This window comes from Anoplopoma fimbria, chromosome 11 (genome assembly GCF_027596085.1).
Source record: "Anoplopoma fimbria isolate UVic2021 breed Golden Eagle Sablefish chromosome 11, Afim_UVic_2022, whole genome shotgun sequence".
Taxonomy (NCBI): domain Eukaryota; kingdom Metazoa; phylum Chordata; class Actinopteri; order Perciformes; family Anoplopomatidae; genus Anoplopoma; species Anoplopoma fimbria.
In genome coordinates, this window is record NC_072459.1 from 6537487 (window position 1) to 6556138 (window position 18652).

The following is an 18652-nucleotide window of genomic DNA, read 5'->3' on the forward strand; positions in this document are numbered from 1 at the left end:
ATGAGAGTACACAAAATAACATGAGCACTTCAGCTGTGAAAAAAACAAGTAAACGACTAGAAACAGTGAATACGTTTTCATGCACCAAATATTGCCCTCATTCCGAAAAAGGCAATATTCAAATCTGTTTCACGGCTGATGAAAATGAATATTTCACTAATTTTCCCATTTACATGCAGGCGTTCACATTTCGATCAAGGTAAAAAGACCCCACTGTGGCCAGTAAATCCCACGTCAACGTCATTCTCGACTGTGTTTGACGGGTCGATGCCCTAAAATGTAATTTATCATGTAAAAATATGGAAATATAAACAGCAGGAGTTGCTGGTGCCATTATGCTTCTTTCTTTTTTTCAAAGTCCCACCGGTGGCGGACTTGTTCGACCATGAAAACACAGCCTCCCTCTTTCATTCCTTCAATCTCCTTCTTTAAAAGGGTCTTCGTTGCAATATTTGTTCATATCCCAAAACCTGTTGATATCCAAGTCCTTCATAATTCTTTAAAGTAGGTGTGTTTACGTAGTCACTGTAACAAAGCTGGGTTTTATGTTAATACTATGAGTGAGCCTCTCTTTATGTCGTAGCCAGAAATACAGTTTGTCGATTGTATTCCTAAAGTTTCAATATGATGGTGACTCTTCCTCTTTGTTGATGCAGCTCATCTGTGGCTGCCAAAAGTTGCAGACTTGCACTTTGTGACACATTGTGCAATGAAGTCCATTTTGTGCTCGTCTTGCTTTGGATGTCACAGAATGAAATTTCATGCCCAAAACAGCGTCTTTATTTAGTGTGTAAATCTCGTGACATTTAACATGATATTTCACACTTTGTGCCTCAAAAAGCAGGTAAATCACACAATAACGCATGTTGTGCATTAAAGGTGCAACATACAAGATCGGGAGCCTTTTTTACTGCCTCTAAACGTGTTGACGGCTAGCAGCTAGCGGTGCTAACAGCGCTAACAGCTGTAACCGTATGATCGAAATGCAGAGCAGTGGCTCATCGCTAACCGGCGAGGCACAAAAACATGCATGAACATCCACTAAAAGCATGAACGGCCGGCCCGGCTATGTCAACAAGGGAATGAGAAGCTCAGATCACAACACACAGAGTTCTCTGCTCAGGTAGACATTACTTATACTTATATATTTACATAGCTCATAGTGGTTTGCTGCTATATTGATGTTCTGAATTTCATTAATCACACCTTTCAGATACGGTCACATGACATTTCCTTCTTACGGAGATGAAACATGCTAATAATGAGATTTTGAGTTGTCTATTGGCTGACCACGTTGCACATCAGGCCAGTCAAGGTGAACTCTGACCTGCGAGTCCACCAGAGCTGGAAATTGTACAGAAAAAAAGGAAAGGCACGCATGGATTCATTTGTCTTGCTGGCTTCAAAAATAGCGAATGGGAAACGCAATACAGACATTTAATGAACCCTTACATTCACTGTATAAACAAGGTGCCCACCAAAAAGTCATGACTGAGCACTGTGTTGCTGCACAGTAAGTGCTGAAATGATTTCCAATTCACATGTCAACTGACAGAAAATTAATCAAAAACTGTTTATAATCAATAAATGGTAAAAAAAAAAAAAGTTATTTATTAAGAGAATCTGTCAACGCTTTCTGGTTCCAACTTCTCTCTGCTCAACATCTTTGTAAACTGAATATATTTACATTTTGTTTGGTTAGTTGGATGAATCAGCAATTTTGCAGTTTGGGCTCCAGGAAGGTGTGATTAGAATTTTCTACAGTTTTCTTATATTTTATAGACTAAATGATAAATGAATAGTGATGATAACAGCTGTACACAAACTGTCACTGATGCCAATTAAATACTATATTACTGTGTCCACAAGTTAATACTTTTGTGTGTGTGCCAACCTGATTGTATCTAAACGGAATGACACATGCCTGTCCTCTTGTCAACAAAAGGTATTGCGTCTGTGTGTTCATGCGTGTGACTGAACAGCACTCGATGACACACACACAATAGGCGTCTGTCAATGAAGATGTAAGCACAGCATGCACAGTCCACTGGTGCTATGAGAGGAATGCAGCGCGGCCTCTCTCACCAGGATGTAATGTCCTACAAATCCCCCGGTCTGCACCACCTCTGTTCTGTTTTCTTTTACTCTTTTGTCTCCTTTTATGTTTTGTTTTTTAACAAACTTTTAATCCTCGCTGACTGACTCACCTCTGACTTGCCAATGACAGTTAGTCATTAAACCATCAGCATCCAGCCGGGGAGGAGACGAAAAGGCGTTAAAGGTGGAACAGAAATAGTCACCAACTGATGTTTCACCTTCCACTGTTCTGTTTCAAAAAAACAAAAAACGCTGAGTCACTTTGAAGTGTGTGTGCTGCGTGACACAGACACATTCATCATGACATATTTGTGTCATACACTGGAGGTGAGACGACATAAGAATAATAAACGTCCCTGACAAACTGTCACAAAGAAGAAGAAAAGTAAGGAAGTGGAAGGTAACAGATGGGAGTTATGAGACGGCAGCGAAACGAGACAGGAGAGAGAGAAGAAAATGTTAAAAAATACGCAGCAGTGAGAGACAAAAACAGAGAGGAAGAAGCCAGTGATACGAATAAAAGATGGAGGAGCAGGGTGTCACTATGGGAGTGAGAGTGACAGTTGCAGAGCAATCTGCGGAGGGGGGAGGAGGTGGTTTGACCTGGTGACATCAACGATATTCAAAGGCGTTAGGACAAATACAACGAAACAGTTGAACCAGTTCGACTGACTGACTTACTGACTTACTGACTGAGAGCCTCTGGCTGTTGAGGCCCTGACAGGGAAAGAACAAGTAAAAACCAATCAGCCTGCAAACCAGTCCAACACGCGGAGAGCCAGCAGAGAACTTTTTATCAGATAATTAGTGCTGTTCTGCAAAATCAGCACGACAATAAATCAAAAAGATGAGTCAAAAGACAGGCTGTTGATGAGTCAGCGAGACACAAGCTAGTGCATCACCTGAACAATTCACTAAAACATGTGATCAGCATTGACAGCGGGACGGAGAGGAGGTTTCAAATATTTAAGGTGCTTCAAGTAATGCTGCTCATCAGGAACTCCAACAAAGATATGTCACTCTTCCCCATTATCTAATATGCAGACTTGGAAAGATGGATGTTCTTATCTGACATGAAGGGTGCAAACGACTGGAGACAACCTGTTTCACATGTTCAATCTCTCTCTAACTTAAGACCAACAACAGCACTGCGTTTAAAAAAAATGCTTCGTTAGTGGTTTGAGAAGAAAAAACATTATGCACAAAGGCTAGTTTTCGTATTATATCCATAAGTTTGAAAGTTTAAGAGACATCAAAACACTGCAGTTGCACTTTACAATTCTGGAAACTTATCACCATTGCAGTCGTTTGAAAGCAGGAGGAAAATCAGAGAATTCTGATGCAAAACTGACCAACCAGACGAGTGTGCATAATCCTGTCTGTGCAACAAACATTTACCAAAAGGTCCGACCACTTGCACAAATTTTCTTCCCGTTTGCACGACAACACATCCAAACAGGTCTCGATTGACACTTGAGACACCATGAATGCCTCAATAGTAAAAATAAGGGTCTCAAACTAGCAAAATTGCGTCAACATTTAGATCTCTAAAATCACAAGACGTTTATTTGCCACTACTTTTAAAAGCTTACTAATGCAGAGCAACTGCAAAACACCCAAAAAATAGGGAGTGCAAGGGATCATTTTTGCTGCAAATGGCGCAAAATGTTGGTGGCTCAATGGACTTAATTGGACCCCCTCTGAATTCGATGGTAAATGGACTTGTACTTAGTCCTCTAACTATAACCCATTCTTCACCCATTCATACTCCTACTCGTACACTGTTTGCAGGGTGCCACCTGCACATCAACAGGAACACAGTTTACGGGAGCAATTTTGGATTAAGAGTCTTGCCCGAGGACACAGACACAAACTAGAGGAGCCGGGGATCGAGCCATAATATGAGAAAAAAGAGAATTCACGAGAAAAAGTCATTAGTAATAATAGGAGATGTTGTCATTTTATATGCAGGGCCTTTCCAGAGAGCCTGGGTTAAAGCAGGACATTGTCTCCCCTTCTTGGATCCCCCTGGTATTTAGCACACTGATCACAGAGCATGTGGACATATTGCTTACATGCTCAGCAGACATGTCGCCCTTAAGCCTTTTGCTGCAGTCTCTTTGTCCCTGACTGTCTTATTGAGCATCTTAGTCATAATAACATAATTACTTCACACGTAACTGAAGGGATCAATGCAGGCTGCGTCATGTGACTGTAATTAACTGATGTTGAAGTGTTTTAAATTCAGATAAAAAATATGTTTTATGACCTCCAGGCTGCGTGTTTGGATTTTTTGGGTTCTTGAGACGACTTGTCTTCTATTGTGAAGGGTTGCATAAATGTTTTCTGCATAACTTATTAGTATTATTAAGTTAGGGGGATTTTAGTTGAAGCTGTATGAGTTCCTCGGGGTATGTGAACATGTGGTTTTTTCGGTGGTTTAAGACACCGTTTTTGTGCTTATTTTTACGGAAATCAAACATATTTGCTCTGTTACCTCCGGTTAATGTTTTTTGATCCCATAAATCAAAATCCTAATCTCTTCATCTTCCCCCCCCCCCCCATTTTCCAATGAAGCAATTTTGCGTTTTTACATTTTGGCCTTTCCCATCCCGGCAGCGGTGTTGAGAAACATGACAGAACAGGTCAAACAGCATCGCTCAGCTCTGCAGGATCTGCAGATGCTTTTTTCCTTTATGTCAAACTGGCACCATAACGATTTAATGAGGGTTTGGGGAAGAAAGAAAAAAAGGGAGGGATTGCCTCATTAATCACTTCACTTCTTCACTCATTTACCCTTCCACACACACACACACACACACACACACACACACTGTAGGGAAGCTTAACAGGTCACGTGACAAAGGTGGAGGTGTGGGTGTGGATGTTTTGCCTGTAGGGTCACACCTGTCGGGCGGTGCCTCCTCCGGGGTGTCAGTCTCTCACTCTCCCTCTCTCTCTCTCTCAGGCCGGTCATGTTGGGAGAACTTGGGGCAGACAATGGCGCAGTGTTAGTGCGCCATGGCCGGTCACAGGACTTCCAGGACAGAGCCAATTAGGGGACGACATGAAGTTAAGCGTAAAGAGTCTGGAGCTAAACTTTGCCGCAGTTTGAGGAGCACTTTTACGCAGCGTTAGGAGAGCAACTGCGCTCGTAAAACTTGTACATTTGTAAACTTTTTTTTTTGTTTTTTTAAGTGTTAGTTTTTCATTTGGAGCTCGAGACATGGCTCTGTCCCAGGTCCAGTGTCTGGACGACAACCACGTGAACCCGAGGACGCACGAGTCCAAACCGGAGTTCTTGTACTGCGAGGACCAGAGGCTCGCGCTGGAGACATTCCTGCGGGACGGCCGCGAGGCGTTCGTGAAGTACCTGGGAGCCCGGGACCTGCGCGGCTTCCTCTCGGACCCGGAGCTGGAGACCCTGGCGGAGGTGGTGGAGCCCTACGACCCGGGCTCGGAGCTCTTCTTCCCGGAGGATGGAGATGGAGATGGAGATGGAGAGGGAGACGAGCCGCCGCTGTCGCTGCACTACTGGCCCGAGCTGTCGGACACGTCCGTCCCGCAGATGGACCTGAGCTGGCCGGACAACGTGTCGTACCGCGGGGTGACGCGCACGTCCGTGTACACGCAGCCGCCCCTCGAGGGTCAGGTGCACATCAAAGAGGTGGTCAGGAAAATGATTGCGCAGGCGCAAAAGGTATGGTTGTTTTTAACCACATATAGTGTGTATGGTTTAAAGGTATTTTATCAGTGTCCTGTCTGTTTGAACCCTAAATTAAGACTACTTTAATGATATTTTAAAGCCAATAAAAAAATTAATCAAATTAAACATATAAAGTACAATAGGTGGAGGGTTATTAGTGCTGGGTATTATGGAGAAAATCAAATATCTCAACCATTTTGATCAAATATCGCGATATTGTAGGGTTGACTTTTGGTGCTTTTACAAAATATATTTTTTTGAGAAATATTCATCATTATTTTTGGATACAGTGACTAAGTAGGTAAAGGGAAAAACTATTAAACATATAAAGTACAATAGGTGGAGGGCTTTTGTTACCTTATTTGAAATACTTGTTATTAGTGCTGGGTATTATGGAGAAAATCAAATATCTATTAGGGTTGACTTTTGGTGCTTTTACAAAATATTTACACAGTGAGATTTTTTGGGATAAATATTCATCATTATTTTTGGATACAGTGACTAAGTAGGTAAAGGGAAAAACTACCTCACTTTACTGAAATGCAGCCTTTCAAGCCAGGAAAAAGACAATATCTAGTCTCATATCACAATATATACATTGCTACTTTCTTATGAAAGTGTAAATCTCCACTTTTTGTTTGTAACAGACCTATAGTCAGAATCTATATGTATACCTCTGTGTATCTGATCACTTTCAAACTAAATTAAGACTACTTTAATGATATTTTAAAGCCAATAACTCAAATTAAACATATAAAGTACAATAGGTGGAGGGCTTTTGTTACCTTATTTGAAATACTTGTTATTAGTGCTGGGTATTATGGAGAAAATGAAATATCTCAACCATTTTGATCAAATATCGCGATATTGTAGGGTTGACTTTTGGTGCTTTTACAAAAAATATTTAGAAATAGTGATCATTATTTTTGGATAAATATTCATCATTATTTTCAAAAACTACCTCACTTTACTGAAATGCAGCCTTTCAAGCCAGGAAAAAGACAATATCTAGTCTCATATCACAATATATACATTGCACGGCCCTACTTTCTTATGAAAGTGTAAATCTCCACTTAGCGCTGTCTGGTTTGTAACAGACCTATAGTCAGAATCTATATGTATACCTCTGTGTATCTGATCCCCTGTGTTTCTTATGCATCAGTGAATGTCTGCTCTGTCGGTTTCCAGCCATTTGTCTGACCTGCTGTACTCATTCAGAAGATTAACTGCAACGTTGACATAAATGTTTCCACGAGCAGCCACGGCTTTAACCAGTATGAGGGCAGAGTACAGACTGACGACCGAATGAGACAATCAAGACTAAAGTGCAACTTGATTAGGCTGCTTTATCAGCGGCCTATAGAAAGGCTGCATACTGTAACATCTGAGTGCGTCTGTTATGTTTGACATTTGCATGATTATGTGCTTTACGGCCGTTCTGCATGTATATGAGTGTGTGCTTCTGTCTGCTCATGAGCTGACTCATCTGAAGACTATCTCAGGTGTGTTATTTCTCAGCAGCTAGTCTCGGTGTTACATGACGTATCCTATGTGGATTTTCCTGAAAGGAAAATAAAAGGATATATGTGTCATATAAGCTGGGAGAAAATGCATAAACTCCCTTAATTATTGCCTTGCCTGGAAAACTCGTCAGATCATATATTGCTCAAACCTGTGGAGCAACTTCAATCCTATTTGTTTTGGCAGAAAAGAGTAAACACTGTGTGGTGTTTTAACGCCTGAGGCATTAACGTTCTGTGTGTGTGTGTGTGTGTGTGTGTGCATGTATTTTCCGACATGCATGCATAAACTATGCATGAGTATTTCCCCTGTTTGTGATGTAGGCTGTGTGTGTGTGTGTGTGTGTGTGTCTCTCCAGGTAATAGCAGTGGTGATGGACGTGTTCACCGATGTCGACATCTTCAGAGATTTGCTGGATGCTGGTTTCAAGAGGAAGGTTTCCGTCTACATCATGTTGGAACGCTCAACTCTACCTCATTTCCAGTCAATGTGTCAGAGGGCCAACATGCACGCCGGGCACCTCAAGGTGAGTCGGCCCCGCTGACGTTTAGCTTCAAAGAGCAAGAGCCAAGTGAAGTCAAGAAGTCTAAATCCACCAATTATGCATCTAAGGAGGCAATACGGCTCAGTAAAATCCAGGGCAACTTTCTAACTAGATATTTATGTATATTTTGCAGAAGTGGAAATTGAGAACTTATGGCTAAAGAAAGTAAAAACATTTCGTGTTATTGGACAAATTGACCGACCCGTATCACCGTTTGCCTTAATAACCAAAAGCAGATAATAAGTGAAAGTTCATTATTAATAGTAGTAAATGTTTCACTAATGGAGAGTGGATCTTTGACCTGGTAGCAGAGGGGCTTTCCAGATGTTCTGAAACTTCCTCTTGAGCCTGAAATACATCTGTTAGGCTCCGTTGGACACAAGGAGAACAAAATATATTTTGAAAGACAGACAAGCTATTGAAGTCAGGAGGTTTTCATTATGCATGGAAAAGTAAAAGCACATGCCATCTCGCCCTCTCGCCCTCTTTCTCTCTCTTTCACACACACACACACACACACACACACACACACACACACACACACACACACACACACACACACACACACACACACCAGAGCTTAAATAACAAACCAGCAACCCTCTCAGATGGAACTGTATCATCGATTAATCTTTTACTTTATTGTCTGCCTTGGTGTTCTTTTAATTGGCCGATTACCATGAAAAACAAACGTCAAAAAACACGTTATGATCATGTTGCGACACGTAGAAGTAACTTACGAGAAACATAGAACAGTGAATTTGATTCTTGAGAAATGTATCTGTTGATCAAGCTGCCAGGTTATCAGCACATCTCTGAATGATAGGCCTTTAATGGTTAGCATCTAACAGTGCAGTATCTTGGGAATCAGACTTTTTACGCGCTTGCTCAGTTGCTGCTGCGTTGTTCCTCTTTTCTACAGGGTGATCCTTTAGATAAATGTACATGAGGTAGAAGCGGGACTGGATACATTTCCACAAAGGCTCCCAATGTGCTTAGCTAATTATCTTCAAAGTGATATGAGCTCTACAGTGTTTTAGATCAGTATTTGGCAGGCAGAAGTGAGACATTTAAGATGCAGAAAGCTGTGTTCAAGAGACCTCAAGAGAACACATATGCATGTGCATGTGTGGACAGACATATTGAGACTCACACATACATATCCGGCAGATATACAGATCTATTTCGGCCAGGATGATGATGACATGACATGTTCACATCATCGCATGCCTATTGGCAGACTTCCTATATTTATCTGTATCTGCATTATAAGCAAAACAGCAGAACGCTTCACTGCCCCATGTGGTAGTTTGTATTAACATGTGACATTTACACATATTAATTGACTGAGGAGGTTGTTTTAGCTCGGCTGGATGGATGTTTTCTGCTTGCTTTTTAAAATAAGTAGCATTTTGTTGTTTTTAATTATTCTTTTGGGATGTTTTGATCACGTTTTTTGGCCCCAAAATCCAAGTACAATGTGCAAACCTAACAGTACTACAGCAGCACGGTGCACACTTGTGCCTCAAGCCCTCCATTTAAATGGGGCCTCTGTCACAGATTCCCTTGAACATTTTTTTCTATTTTGTATATAATATTCTGTTGTGTACCGCAAGGCAAACCACTCAGGCCTGGTATGCCTTGGGAAATGTTGCAGAATAACATGCAAACAGATTGTTATTTTAACCCAAACCGACTCTGCTGGCAGCACATCTTGACGTTGTCAGACTGAATATCATTAATGGAGACGGACGGCTGATATTTATTTATTTAAGCCGCTGCGTGAGTCTTAACAAACAGATCCAGAGTATTTAACGGAGCTCAGTGAGGTGTGTTTGACAGCTGGCGCAACAGTTTTATGTATCCTTATCTCTGTTATATACTGTGTCTCTGCAGGGATCTGCCCTTTAAATGGTCCTGTAAACATCAATGTAAGTCTCTGAAAGAGTCCCATTACCTCAGTTACTATGTGGCATTAAAGACAGTTTGATAGCCAAGGCTACAGCTGTATAAGTGGCAACGCAATAAAAAAAACTCCCAGTCTGTCGGGAAGACGAGTCTGAACGAGATGATGATTGGCAGGAGGAGTAGAGGACAGATGTGACAGATTGTGGACAGCTTGAGTTTTTACTGCAAGTGACAAGAAGGAGTAGGTGGAGGAGTGGAGGAGATGAGTATGTAAGTAAAAATGTGTCAGGTTCTTCTTACTCATCGGCCGTCTGAGGGGGTTTCTGGACATTTTACAATATAACAGTGACCTTTCACTCTGACAGGTAAAATAAGCTAATCCACGGTGTCTCAGTTAGTTGGGATTTTGTTCTCTGTAGAGCTCTGTGCACTTTGTAATTAAAGCTTGTTTTATATTTTCACATTTTGTTCTATAAAAGGACAGCTTCATCATCTACACAAGACATTCCAAAACACTTGGTCAGGACGCAAGAGATTTTACTAAAATTGCCAAATAATTAGCAGAATATCTTCCATAGTCTTTTATTAAACATTCACGTTCGTTTTTTGCACTGATAATTGTGGCCTACTCATGACAAAGATAGGAAATAAGCAAGAGCCTGTTTGCATTTGTTGTCATTTATAAAGTATTTAACATGTATATATGTTTTCAATAGCACATGCATAAAAATATGCATATATATTGTTAATATATATAAGTCGATCATTTTAGGCGATTCGCAAAGGGCAGTAAAGATGGTCAGGAACTAATTATCTCTTCTCACGATTTATCTATATTGCCTATTTGGCATTGGGTCACAAGTGTTTGTCGTTTTTTTAAACGTTGTGAAAAAGAAAAGCAATTTGCTGATCTTAACAAATCAGTTTGCCACAGGAATGTACAGAGGGCAAGAGATAGTTAAGGGTGTGACCAAAGGAGGGAGGGAAACGAGCTTTTCTACTGTGAGACATGCCACACCCGAGCCACGCCAGGAATCTCATGCCGTATCGTTTTTTTGGCTTCATGCCAGTTCAGGACCTGGTCCCGCAGACAGAAGTCTTTTAGAGTTCTTTAAAGGTCCTCCCCCAAGAGATGGTCTAGATCTAAGCTCATAACATACAAATTAGTGGTATGTTAAGTAAAAATCAATCACATAAGAGCTGAAAATCTACTATCAAACAAGTCAGACAGACTTTGCGTTTCACGTCGTAGCTCTTTGCCATATTTTGGAATCATATTAATTCTGGGTGGCAAAAAATAAGATTTTGATCATTATTTAACGCCTTTTATTTACAATATGATATTTTCCCTCTGTGTACAGGATAACAAGGACCACCTCAACCCTCCAATACCACTTTGGTCAAACAATCGAATATGGAATACAAAGGCTGCAGTTGATGTCCTCAAAATTCAAACCAAAAAGGGCTGCATATGTAAATGCTAAAATTAGGATTCAGTTTTTTTCATTATTGAAAGCACATCTTCCTTAAAGAAAGAAAAGGGGAGGACAGAAAAAAACGAAGAAATGAAGTGAGTCACAGTGAGAGAAACACTTAGCTCGAGGTTTCTTTCATGTTTAATCTCTTATCTGAAAAGTTATTACAGTCTTTTATGACTACAGCACCATATACCGTACCACCCATTTATTACCATGAACGCTAGTTAAATGTTAGCACTCATTGAATATATTACAGCTATGCATCACACCTGTAGGCTTGTCAGAGTGCCGGTGTTTACATGTGCACAATGCGACAAAAAAAACAAATCATACACACTAAACGTCTTAACTGTGTGACGATGAGATTGTGTTGCAATTAAGTTTGGAATGGAAATGTCAAAAAGAACTTCTCATCTGGCTGGATTAAACAACAAAACAACATTGAAGAAGTGCAGAAACATCTTAAATCTTAAGAGGACAGAAAACTAGATTCAAAGATTTGAATCTGATTGAAGCCAGAAGTATTTTAGTTTTTCAGACAGAGATGAGCAAAGCAGGCAAGTCCCAACAAAGACCAGCAAAGTTGGTCAAGATAATGGTGGGGTCCGTGGTGTAAGGTGCAGCACTCAAATCAAGTAAAGACAAGACAGAGATTAACATTATATCATTATAATCACCATGTAAGATTTAATCACAGTATTTACAGTGGTGTAATTATTTGATTAAATTAAAGGGCAGGAAGCAGAACATGACTGCTCCTCCAGTCTATGTATGTCTTTATCTCAAAGAACTGTATCTCATGTAAATATCACAGTTTATTTAAACCTTTAATTTATACGGTTTAAAAATACAGAAACGTGGCTTAAGGCGCATGCATGTCTTGCATAATGTGCTTTACTGGTGTTAATGTGAGCATGCTTTAATGCTTTAATCACATTACAGTAGTTAGAGGATGGTGCTGGTAAGATTATATACAGGTCTGTGGAGTAAAGGTGTCCTTTTTATTTTATTTACATATAACCTGGCCGTCAATCAGACAATAAATATTCAAAAAGAGAGATAAGGTCACCTCATAAAGTCATGAACATAACTTTTGTTCTTTGAATGCTTGATACAAGACGCTGTGAATATTTCTTGTGATTTAAATTCGGTCTCTCTTCTTAACTTAAACTAAAGAATACCACAATGTTACATGAAAGCCATTACTGTCGTTGTTTTGCACATTTACATCACATGACAACGATCCTCTTTGTGTGTGTGTGTGTGTGTGTGTGTGTGTGTGTGTGTGTGTGTGTGTGTGTGTGTGTGTGTGTGTGTGTGTGTGTGTGTGTTACAGAACCTCCGTGTCCGCTGCTCAGATGGAGCAGAGTTCTACACTCGGTCCTGCAAAAAGGTCAGAGGGCGAATGGGACACAGATTCATGTTCATCGATGGAGACAAAGCTGTGTCTGGGTCATATAGGTCAGTGCACTTTTATGTGTGTGTGGGTGTGTGTTTGTCAGTGAGAGTGTGAGAAAGAGATAAACCGTGACGGTGGAACAAACAGGTTATCTCCGTGTGCTCCACCTGTCTTTGTCTTTGCAACCGTTCTTTGCAAATAAAGAGTTCACTGTTTTACAGTTTGTAAATGTATCCGATGTTCAGTCAAGTCCATGAGTGACAGGACAATAAGGAATTTACTTTTGGCTCTGTACTTAAAGTTAAATTAATCTAAGGTTGCTACCATCAACATCTGATGAGCTGAGTAGGAATTGTCGCCATAGTTGTCCCATTTATCTGCCTGGTTCAGTTTTAGCTGTTTACTCGGCCTACATACTGTAAATATGCACAGTATAAGAGGTGTTTATTTTGTAATGTACCGCTGTACTTTAAAGTAGTCTAACTTTTTATTTCCCTGCATGTTCTGTAGTTTCACCTGGATGTCATCACGCCTGGACAAAAATCTCATCACCGTGGTTACGGGCCAGGCAGTGGAGGCCTTTGACAGGCTGTTTCGCGTCCTCTACGCGACCTCCACCTCGGTTGACCTCCGGCAGGTCGCCACGGAGCCCCAACCCGAACTGGAGCCCCTCCCACAGCCGGTCCCGGTGGCCGCTACTTCTGCTGCTATTGCCAGGAAACTGTACAGCCCAAAATATGCCATGCTTGCTCAAAGCAACCCCAGCCCCGCCCCTGAGCCGAAAGAGGCCGAAAATCTGCAGAACTCCAAAGAAACCAAGAGGGAGAGGCGGAAGCGGGTGAGCAAAGAAGCCATACAGGAGGATCCTCCCCTCCACCCCGGACTCACCCATCTAGAGAAAGTATGCATGATGTCATACCTGCCCACCTGGCCAGAACCCGACCCCCCCAGTGATGTAATTGGGTTCATTAACATTCGTGATACCAGAAAACCGAATCAGGTCCATCTACAGAGATCTGAGATGTATGAAACCAGCCAAGCGATCCGGTTCAGCAGTCCGTTCAGCATGCCGAAGGAGACCCTGCCCGAGGTCGCCACGCGCAGACAGGTCATCGCCAAACCCGAGCAGACGAGTAAACTCAAACCAGCACGAGATGAAACCAAGGTGGAAGTGTCGGTGGTGGACGGAGCTCAGCCCACACAACTCAACGCAGGGCCTGCGGAGGGCAAAAGTAAAGCAGAGGCAACTGGAGAGAAATCACCTGCATCTGACACCACTAAGACCCTGAACAAAGAGAATAAAAAGCATTCAAACACGCACAACAACCAGGATGCACACACACCTCCAAACACTGGGAGCCCTTCGCACGGCACACAACCCGTCCCGGGATCAAACACAACAAGAGAGGCAGAAACCAATTTGAACACACAGCGTGAGGTCTTCTACAGAGGTACGCAAAGTCCTCCCACTGACTCAAACACAGAACCGTACACGCAAACAAAGACGGTGTCGCCGAGCACAGATTCAAACGCACAAGCTGTTCACGCACAGCCACAAACTTTACGTGACAATCCTCCTCTCACCTCTTCTTCTACAACTCCCAATGGTCCCCTCCCTTCCTCCGCAGCATCCCCATCGTCCACCTCAACCCCTCCCGTCCCTAAACCTCGCACCATCCAGCTGGTCATCAAAGACGGCGTCAGCGGCGATGGCCAGAAGCTGCCGGAGTTCAGTGTTGTCAAGAAGCCCGAGACAATCACAGGGGTCCACAATGATCCCGCTGTAGCAGCTGCGGTCCAGCCTTTGCCAGAAAATGAGCCCGAGACCGTCCCAGAACCGCAGAGCGGCAGTGGAAGGAAAAAGGGAGCAAAGAAAGATGCAGATAACACCTCGGGTATCGGAGAACAAATTCCTAAAGCACAGGTGAGCTCACACATACCAGAGAGAGCCCTGCGCCTACATCTCCCCGACACACTCGTGCCAGACTTTCGCTCGCCGACGCCGGAGAGAGAATCTCGGTCGCTCTCGGCTCTCATGCGCACTCCGACTCCGGACGGATTTCTCCCGCGCACGCCCACCCCGGACTCACAGACAAACACCCCTGATCGGCGCACTCCGACATCCGACGGGTATATGTCACCGAGAGCGGGCTCCGCTCTCTCCGCCAACTCAGAGGAGTATTACGAGTGTAACTACTCCCCAGTTTTTGACCGAGCGGCTTCCGGGACGACGGAGGATTATGTTAGCTTCACACACACCAATACTCTCAACGCCACCACTTGTGCTGCTACGTTAGGCTTTACAAACAGGAGTTCCTCTAGAAGTGAAACAGAGAGTTTATCTGGGCCTCCTAGTGTCTCCTCTTTGTCTTCTTTAAAAGTGAAAATGCGGGAGGAAAATGTAGAAAATGGGAGGGAAGAGGATGAAAAAGGGAGCGTGGAAGAGAGGAGTTCAGAGGGAAATTATCAGGTGACGGAGAGGAGAGGCAGCGAGGACGCAAAGAGAACGGCAGACCATTTTAAACAAGCTAAAGATCCAACGGAGACGGAAGAAGAACACAAGGAGGCTCAAACTCAGGCCCCAAAGAGAAAGAGGGTCCTAAACCAATCAGCAGCGGAGAAACCGGTCGACACGGGAGGGACTCCGGGACAATTAACCAATGAGAGGACAAAGCCAAAGCGACTGTCATCAGGTGACCTCCAACCAAGGAACACGTCTTCTGAGAGAAAGACACCGGACAAGGAGAAGGCAGCAGACAGGGTGGCATTAGGACCCAGCGGAGCGGAGAGGAGAGACATATACACTGATGGACAGAAGGTATGAGCAGTAAGAAGGAAGATGTTTTCATGTTTATGTTTAAAAAGATAACTTTTCAAAGCCACTGTTAACAGGTCACCCACTTATATAGCTAATAAAAAGTCGTTAAAAGAAGAGAATATTTTATTTCCTGTTGTGTTTTTTTATTTTATTGTTGAAAGTGAAAATAAAGATGTGTAAATATTAATGTCTGCTCTGTCAAACCTTGACTTAACTCTCCAAACACTGTTAATTCTAAGGATTTTATCAATACTAGTAGTCTCATCGATCTGCTTATCGGTTCTTTTTGATCATATTGTGAGAAAAAAAGACAGAAAAGAATCAATATTGCCAACGTGTCACAGGTTGCAGATACAGGGAGCAGGACAAGGACCCAAATTGGGACTCTGATCAGCGAGTTTCAATAAAGACGCTTTGATAAAGAAAGCAGACTTACAGAATGAGATGTTTGAAGGCAGGTAAATAAGCAGGTAACAGAAGCTCCAAGCAGCAACGAGGCAATTGAAGACACAGTGACAGAAAAAAGGGAAACTAATCAGACAACAAGACACAGCTGGGCAAACATGAGGGCAGAATGAAATAAAGGGAACAGAGCGAGGGTGACGAGATTAATACAACACAAGTGATGTATAGAAAAAAGGAGGCAAAACCCCCAAAAACAGGAACACAAGAGGCAGGTTGAGTATTTTTCAAATGATCAAACCTCCTATCTTTATTTGTTTTTAATGACTTAATAAAAATGAACATTTAGGGTTTTAAATGACATAAGTGACAAGTAAGTCCCACGTTGTACATCATTTTAAATGTAATATTTAGTCTATGAAGTCAATATTAGTATAAATTCACTTTTTGAATCATACTAGCTTCACTATATTTAATCAGATTACATAACCATGCTCAAAAAACTAAGCCAGAAAGAATATCAGCAGTTGTTTTTTACAAAATGAAATGACCTGTTGCAAAATTCTATATATATATATCTTACACCAGCTTACCGTGTGTGTATGTCTAGCTCTGTTGAGTATGCACCAGCGGAGCGTCACTAAGCTGAAACACGAGACACTTGTCCATTATTGAACAAGGAGACTGTGCCCGAATTAAGTTCACGTACTTTTAATGAAGCTCTGCGTGTGTTCACACTGATGCAATATTGATGAATCGGTAAAAGATTGATAGTTTCACTTTTATTGCAGTAATTTAGCTCACCGTCCATTTATCCAACCACAGTCCTTTTGAGTAAGTGAGGCGCTGCTGCCATGTTTTAACTCGGTTCTGTCATGTAATATTAACTCGAGCGACAATAAAACAGATCTCACATTTGCACCCAAGAACCTGTCTTTTCCATTTGCAACAGAGCTTTTATGACACACAAAAAAATGTTTCACTGCATTGTAGATAAGTTCCCAGCAAACCAACAGAATACAATATGAGTAATTGGTGTTATAATAAACCAAACAAATGCCTCATTATGTATACATTTTACATTTCTTCTAATCCCTGTTTCTTCTCTTTCCTTAGCTTTTGCATACGCCTCCCAGAACTCCACAAGGACAGCAGCGAGACGTCAGAGGATCGTCCCCTTCCCAACCATCCGGACCCCCTCAACCCCTCTCAATCAACCAGGCTTTTGGGCCTCGTCCCTGGGGGAGCCACCAGCTGAACCAGGCAGAGAGCAAGGTGCTCCACGGTGGTCTCCAGAGCACGGATAACACCTCGTCTCCTCGCAGACCGCCGTCCAGACTTCCTCCGACCACAGCGGGTTATGTCTGGTCAGTGGACGGGCTGAAGGAGAAGGAAGTCTCCCACAGCCAGCAGAGCCCCTTCTCTCGACAGCCTCCGGCGGCGCAGGGCAGGACGAGAGCCGGACATCCTTTCCCAAAAGCCGAAGCCTCCCTCCGTCCATCCCAGAACCAGACGGCATCACCGCAGGAAGCTCATCGGCAGGAGGAAAAGAAGGCTCCTTTTAGCTTCACTTTTAGCCGGCTGTACAGTGTGAAGGGGCTGAAGGAAAGGGTGAGCAAACTGCCCGGACAGAGCAAGATAGGCAGCGCCAGCGCTTCAGGACCGGGACGTAAGAGCACCAGCTAGTCTGATACCGTCATCCTGGCATCCATTTTTAAAGAAAAGATAGTTCACATAAAGATTTAAGAGAAAAACTCCACTTCATCATGTTTGTGTACTGTGAAAGAAAAAGAAAATACCACCTCTGTCACCCGAGGGTGATTTATCGTTGACAGTTTTAGTGATTTAGTGACTTTGACCTTTTGACCCATGACTTTGACATGTACTGGCCTGCTCCAGTCTCGTCTGCTGGAGGACCCCCTTAAGTTGTTTACCGCACAAACCAGAGGAAGAGTGATTGGATGGGCACTACATTTCTTTCTCTTGGCTTCTTCATTCACATGGCTGCATCTCACATTTTTGTCTTTTCATGCTGCCTTTTCTGGCTGAACTCAGGAGGTCGTGACCTCTGACGCTTTCAGTGGCGTGGACATCTTGACTTAAACCAGCTGCCTCTCCTAAATTATGATAGTTTTGAATGGTTTTGTTGTTGCTGTTTCAACTGAATAATAGTTGTTTATAGTATTTTTCACACAAAAAATTGGATGTTGAATGTTTTAATTGTTTGTATGACCAAATAAAATTAGCACATAAAACATTTATAAACCAAGAAGTTTGCCTTTGACATACTGCACATAAATTAAGCTGCTTTGACCTCGTTCAACTCTACATATATTGGAGATCCAGCGGAAACAAAAGCAGATGCTTCCTGAATTCACCGTAACTCTATTTTTGTGAAATATCTTAAAGTCACTTTCTCTTTTTTCCTCTTTTTTTTTGTCATTTCACTCAGAAAGATTTCAAATCTTCTCTGCTTGCAGTAGTTTTAGTATCTCGGGATGATGCAATGTGAATGTGAATTTTCTGCTTACAGTTTGAAATAGGGTACTATCACATATGCGATGCAAGTAAACAGGAAAAATGTACACACGTACTGTATTTTAGGGATGTAATGTATTTTGTGTGACACTGAGCAAAGCTGGAAACCACTGAATGTGGTTCTTCACCTCCACCACTTCACATTCTGTGTGCAGGCAAATAAGCAAATGTTCAAATGACTAACCTCATGACAGCGGCTGTTTATATTGTGTTTATGTGAATACTTCTGTATTGTAACAAG

The 18652-nt window shown here is 42.3% G+C and overlaps 1 protein-coding gene across 1 annotated transcript; it reads left to right on the top strand.

Moving 5' to 3' along the window:
* The first annotated feature begins 5040 nt into the window (after positions 1-5040).
* Positions 5041-17559, top strand: LOC129098262 (protein FAM83G-like). The gene is made up of 5 exons (XM_054607246.1): positions 5041-5797; positions 7683-7850; positions 12591-12715; positions 13164-15471; positions 16990-17559. The coding sequence occupies exons 1-5, from the start codon at positions 5324-5326 to the stop codon at positions 17557-17559; spliced, it is 3645 nt and encodes a 1214-aa protein (XP_054463221.1). The 5' UTR covers positions 5041-5323.
* The last annotated feature ends 1093 nt before the right edge of the window (positions 17560-18652 follow it).

Bases quoted from the DNA above. Each gene is read 5' to 3' on its own strand.
- LOC129098262 (XM_054607246.1), top strand. From the start codon at position 5,324: ATGGCTCTGTCCCAGGTCCAGTGTCTGGACGACAACCACGTGAACCCG. The intron at 5,798-7,682 runs GTATGGTTGTTT...GTGTCTCTCCAG, and splicing joins TGATTGCGCAGGCGCAAAAG to GTAATAGCAGTGGTGATGGA. The intron at 15,472-16,989 runs GTATGAGCAGTA...CTCTTTCCTTAG, and splicing joins TATACACTGATGGACAGAAG to CTTTTGCATACGCCTCCCAG.